The 6,000-nt window shown below is 46.0% G+C and overlaps 1 protein-coding gene across 3 annotated transcripts; it reads right to left on the bottom strand.

Annotated features, from left to right (window-relative positions):
* Positions 1-1,128: 1,128 nt before the first annotated feature.
* Positions 1,129-5,750, bottom strand: fignl1 (fidgetin-like 1). 3 transcript variants are annotated; one of them, XM_052016220.1, is made up of 2 exons: positions 5,684-5,750; positions 1,129-3,390 (listed from the first exon to the last, which is right to left on the bottom strand). In XM_052016220.1, exon 2 carries the CDS (start codon positions 3,378-3,380, stop codon positions 1,233-1,235), a length of 2,148 nt encoding a protein of 715 aa, XP_051872180.1. In that variant the 5' UTR covers positions 3,381-3,390; positions 5,684-5,750; the 3' UTR covers positions 1,129-1,232. The 3 variants fall into 3 exon arrangements, with proteins under 3 accessions (XP_051872180.1, XP_051872181.1, XP_051872182.1); XM_052016221.1 differs by lacking the exon at positions 5,684-5,750 and adding an exon at positions 4,126-4,612; XM_052016222.1 differs by lacking the exon at positions 5,684-5,750 and adding an exon at positions 3,475-3,600.
* Between the last annotated feature and the right edge of the window lie 250 nt (positions 5,751-6,000).

Below are 6,000 nucleotides of genomic sequence, written 5' to 3'. Positions count from 1 at the left end.
GCATCATCTGGGCACATGCCAAGAAATGAGAGTTGAAAAAAAGTTTATTTACTTTTTTTACATAAATTTCATAAGAGCAAATTTTTATTCCATATCCCAGATTTTTTGGTAGTGATTTGTGAATTCCATAACGACAAATTTCCGATCATTACGCAAACTGCCATAACACAGGGGTCACCTCTGTAATCATTTTAAAGTATTCTGATAACCACCAAAATTGGTGTTGGTGCTATTTCTGGTTAACCAGAATCTTTTCATCTACAGCCACTCCTGAAAAGGATGTACTCCTGGAAAGTGTTTTACTTAGCAAAATTTTGCAAATCTAAAACAGCTGGGTCAAATGTCATATGGAAATTTTAGAACCACGCATTTGCAGCACATAGTGTATCATTTCTAAGATCAAAGATTAGCTGCATAAATCGACATGCCCCAAAGAGTTAATGGGTGATATCAAAAATTCATAAATTGAATATGCATAAATCAAAGAATACATGCTACATCTATGCTGCTCTAATTGCACCCTTTGATGGTTTTAGTGGAACCTGGTATCTCTTGCTGTTCTGCTAGGATTTTATTACATCTATGAAAGTATTTTGGTTAAAAACCTTATAGTTCTTATGCCCCACTAGTTACCTATGGCTTAGTAACTTTTTTTTTGTCACAAAAGACAATGGTCTCCTATTGCCTTAGCTTTGAATTACTTCTAATTACTAAGTTCCCTGTCAAGCAGAGATATCAATACATTTATTTCAAATCCTCCAGCATTTTTGTAAATTCTTCCTTCTTGAAATACAGACCAAGCACTGAACTGTCAAAAGCTTTCAAATGGGTTATCACATCGAATTGAAATAGTGATCATTTGCATTATTGCAATAGAATGTTTGGTCAAGATGTCAAGCAGAGAACTGGGCCTGCAGTTGTACTGTTCAATCTGTGCCAGCACATCAATATTTTCACGGTATTTCCTCACAGGAGACTTTGTTATAAGATTATATTGAAGTATAGAGGTACCATTTTATGCAAAATTTGTCCAGGAGTAAAAGGATTCTATAGTCTGAATTACAGTACACCAATCCTTTGGAAGAAAGCAATTTAAACTGATATGAATATAATATCTTACTCAAAGTATCCAATTTGTAAAATTTAATGGATATGCACAGGGAAACAAATATCAACAGAAGAATTTCAACTTTGAAGAAATGCTCCTACAGACCTAAACAGTTTTGCCATAGTCATCGACCACAACCAAAAGTTTTATTCCATTCTTCATACAGCTCCAGGTCTTTCGGAGAGACACTTGGCCTAACATTTACAAAAGCATTTTCAAAATCTATGAATGTGATAGGTCGAACTTGTTCTGGTGTGATAGTGGAGATGTCTGCTATATGAATGCTGCGAATTGGCCCCAATGCTGCCTCACGACAAAGTTGAGTCATGTCAGCTCCTGAAAATCCCTCAGACTGTTCAATGATTAGCTCCAATTCCTCTTGACTCAAGGAACAGTTTTCACAAGACATCAGCTTCACTACTATATGCCTCCTTGCTGATCCTTCAGGCAAAGGTATGTATAGTCTTTTGACCAGACGTCTACGAGCTGCTTCATCTATTTCTTGAGGACGGTTTGTGGCTCCCACCACAAGAATGCGATCATCTGCTGAGGTAGCAGCACCATCCAACTGCACTAAAAACTCGGTTTTTATTCTACGAGAAGAGTCATGCTCTCCATCAACTCGTTGAGATAAGAGAGAGTCAATCTCATCAATGAAGATGACTGCAGGCTGGTGGCAGCGTGCTACAGCAAACATTGCACGTACCATTTTTTCACCCTCTCCAACCCATTTGGAAGTCAACGACGAAGCACTGATACTGAAGAAAGTAGCTCCTGATTGACATGCAATGCACTTACCAATTAGAGTTTTACCTGTTCCAGGGGGGCCAAATAAAAGGATTCCCTTGGGTGGACCACGGAGCCCTGTAAAGATATCTGGTCTAAGCATTGGCCAAACAACTATCTCCTTAATTGTTGCTTTAGCGAACTCCAGCCCAGCTATATCATCCCAGTTTACTGGGGGGCCATGGTCCATGATCTCACTCATAATTAGCTGAATCATCTTTGGCTCAAGGTTCTTCAAGCGCGCATCCACTGGAAGGGAAGGTTCGAAAGAATTGTTTCCATGAGGCAAAGACATTCCACCATTTTCATCACTATTATCCTGTTTCGAAACTGGAGAAACAAATTTTCCAAACAAACCACGAGACCTGACTGTGCCCAGTGATTTCTTTGAGCTACCGTATGTTGCTGCTGTTGCCAAAGGTAGTCGCTGAGGCGGATTACCACATTTTTTCAGTTGTTCAACATGCAGTTGCTCCTTAGCAGTTTTAAAAGTAACCATGCAACTCTCATCAGTGGCACACCCATTTTTCATACTTTTGGTCATGCTGTCAAAACTTTTTTGATTGGTATGAGTCCAACTTCTGTTTTGAAAATGCCCATAAGACATGTCATTATATGATTCACTGCAACCACCTCCAGATAAGGAGGAAGACTTCCTTTTTGATGTACTACCAGAAGGCACAGGGGGCGAATTGCTATCAAGGGTCAAACACTGTCCAGAAACAGTGCCTTTCTGACTTGCCTGAGGTCCAGAACAACTTGTCACTTTGCTTAATTTCAGCAGGGGACCATCGTGGATACTTTTACAAGATCCTAATGTGGAAGTACTTGAACAACCCAAAGCATTCATCTCATCATTCCCTGGATTAGTCATTAATGGATTTTGCACCACTTTCATACCTGTAAAGGCAGTAACTGTGGATGAAATGTCTGAAAAATTATTTCCACCTACATTTCGTGAAGGCATTTCAGCAGGTGAAATAAAAATGTTAGATACCGAAGATTCTGTATCACTGGAAGATATAATTTCCATTTTCAGATGGTCTGAATTTGCTTTGTGATTAGCTTTCCCAACCACTGTTGAAACATCAGCTGCTGATACTAGCAGGTCCCTAGCTTTATTGCCAGACTTAAACATCTCCTGCACACATCTTAATTTGCAAACATTGTCTGTTGTCAAAGACGACTGCCACCAACTACTTTCATTTCTCTGACACTTTGATAAGCTCAGAGCACCGTCAGCATAGTTATTCAACCCACTTTCTGCACTGTCCGAGTCAATAATGGCTGCATATTTTTCAGTACATCTCCTAAATATGCTGGCAGTACATTGCTCCGAGATATCAGTATTTGCCCATGCATATTGCAACTGCATTAGATGCCCACGATAAGCATCTGCTTTCTGTCCCGGGGTGCAATCATTGGATATTATACTGAAATAATGCTTCTGCCATTCACTGAGGTGCAGTGCATCATGAGGCTGCATGGTACTAAACCTGCACAGGAGAAAGTAAAGATTAACATTTTTAGAATTACAAAAATCTTAACTTTGTTTGACATCATTCTCTGAAGATTCTTACCCTGCATTAAATTGGTTTGATCTAAACCAACATAAAACTGCCTTTCAAATTTGTTCCAGGAATCACTTTGTTTGACCAGTTGACACCTTTAAATCACAAGTGGTGGATCTATGCCCCAATCTCAAGGATGGGGGCTCAGATGGCATTGCTATTTAAAAAAAAGGCCTTACAACCATAGAAATGAGTTGCAAGGAAAATATTGTTCTGCCCTGCCACTCCATTCCCTGTTGAGAGCCACCATCTCACACTCACGTCATTGACCACTGCCCTCCCACTCTCCTTCCCTCCCTCACCCCTTCCAACTCCATCAACCTCCCCAAGCCATAACACTGCTTTACTCCCCTCTCATTCCCCTACCCTTCTCTCACCCCACCCTACTCTTACCCTCCCACTCTCCTCATCCCCCTCCACTCCCACCACTCTTCCCCTGTTCCCCCAATCCTTACTCCTCATTCCCTCAATCCTTACTCCTCATTCCCTCCATCTTCTCACTTTTCTATTACTCCTCTCCTCCTGCCCCTTCCTCTGAGGAGGTGTAGGATTAATAAACTATAACTGTATTCATATCTTAAGACGGATGAGAATTATGGCTGCTCGAAATACTGATTTAAAAAGTGTCCTTCAGGCCAGAACAGCCACACCACTGCTTACCTGGGCTGGGTGCTGTGTGGTAATTGCTGTGTCTGGAACTTAATTGGATTCCCATTATGCTTGACTATGGAGATGATGGTCAATCTTAACAGGAAATGGGAAGGCTGTCTCAAACAATGAAGGTGATACCTGCCTTTGTCTCACCCGATTGCAAAACGATTAGCTGAACCTGTGGTGTGAGGCTGCTCTTTGTCCATCTGCAGTAGCCCTTTGTCCGTTTCCTGCTCAACCAAGAACTCCGGCGCCTGACTCATTAAAGTGTGCGTGACAATACCCGTATAAATATCTGTCTACCCCTTTGTACTGAGAGAACTCGGGAAGCGACTCTTAGTGAGTGCTGAAGAGAATTCTCCTAGCGGTGCACTGCTAATGAAGGTATTTGTTCGAATCGACCTCGTGGCACTGTGTTACTTACAGCGGACAGAAGGGGAAAATTAATTTCGGGGCAACACCTCAACTCCTCCTTCATTCTCCTTACCTCCCACCTCCTCTTTCTATCTTCACACCCTCCTTCTCTTTCTGTTTTTCCACCCCCACCCCATCCTCCCCTTTGCCTCTTCCCACCCCTCCCTCCCTCTGCTCCTCATCACCTCTCCCTCCGCGCCCCAATCTCATTCTGCCCTCCTCATCCCTTCATCTTTTCCTCCCTCTACATATATACCCTCCCTCTCTCCATACCCTCCCTCCTTTTCCTTCCTTATCCCTTCCATCCTCTCTCCCTCCCTCCTCATCGCCTCCATCCATCCATCCCCCTCTCCTTATCGCCTCCATCCATCCATCCCCCTCTCCTTATCCCCTCCATCCACCCTCCCTCCCACCTCATCCCCTCCATCCATCCTCCCTCATCCCTTCCATCCATCCTCCCTCCTCATCCCCTCCATCCAATCCCCTCTCTCCATCCTCCCTCCTTCCTCATCCTCTCTCCTTCCTCATCCCCTCCATCCATCCTCCCTCCCTCATCCCCTCCATCCATCCTCCCTCCTCATCCCCTCCATCCATCCTCCCTCCCTCCTTCCTCATCCCCTCCATCCATCCTCCCTCATCCCCTCCATCCACCCACCCTCCTTCCTCATCCCCTCCATCCATCCTCCCTCCCTCATCCCCTCCATCCATCCTCCCTCCTCATCCCCTCCATCCATCCTCCCTCCCTCCTTCCTCATCCCCTCCATCCATCCTCCCTCATCCCCTCCATCCACCCACCCTCCTTCCTCATCCCCTATCCATCCTCCCTCCCTCCCTCCTTCCTCATCCCCTCCATCCACCCACCCTCCCTCCCTCATCCCCTCCATCCACCCTCCCTCCTTCCTCATCCCCTCCATCCACCCACCCTCATCCCCTCCATCCACCCACCCTCCCTCATCCCCTCCATCCTCCCTCCCCATCCCCTCCATCCACCCACCCTCCCTCCCTCATCCCCTCCATCCACCCACCCTCCCTCATCCCCTCCATCCACCCACCCTCCCTCCCTCATCCCCTCCATCCATCCATCCATCCTCCCTCCCTCCCTCCCTCCCTCCCTCCCTCCTCATCGCCTCCGTCCGTCCGCGCCTCCACTCACCGACCCTCCCCGCGGCCCCTCGAGCTCCGGCCGCCGCCGCCCGCCCTCTGAAGCGCGCGCCACCGCCGCCGCCAACGATCACCGACCGAGAGGCAAGATGGGCACGCTGGAGTGGTTGATCGGAGCGCGCCACCTGGCGGTCGGGAGGAGAGTCAGCGGCCGCGGTTCTCGGCCGGTCAGGCAGCGAGTGCGGGGAGCAGCCGGGCGACGTTCCCAGCCGCAAACCCCCCTGACCAGGAGATGCTACAGATGACATTACAGTGTGTAAAAGAGAACTTTAGAAGGAAAGTAAAACACAAAAATAAAGAGAATGATAT

The sequence above is a fragment of the Pristis pectinata genome, chromosome 5 (genome assembly GCF_009764475.1).
Source record: "Pristis pectinata isolate sPriPec2 chromosome 5, sPriPec2.1.pri, whole genome shotgun sequence".
NCBI lineage: Eukaryota > Metazoa > Chordata > Chondrichthyes > Rhinopristiformes > Pristidae > Pristis > Pristis pectinata.
Note: the sequence above shows the minus strand (reverse complement) of the source record. Positions and strands in the feature narration are given on the sequence as shown.

Coding starts and splice junctions, on each gene's coding strand:
- fignl1 (XM_052016220.1), bottom strand. CDS start 3,380: ATGCAGCCTCATGATGCACTGCACCTCAGTGAATGGCAGAAGCATTAT.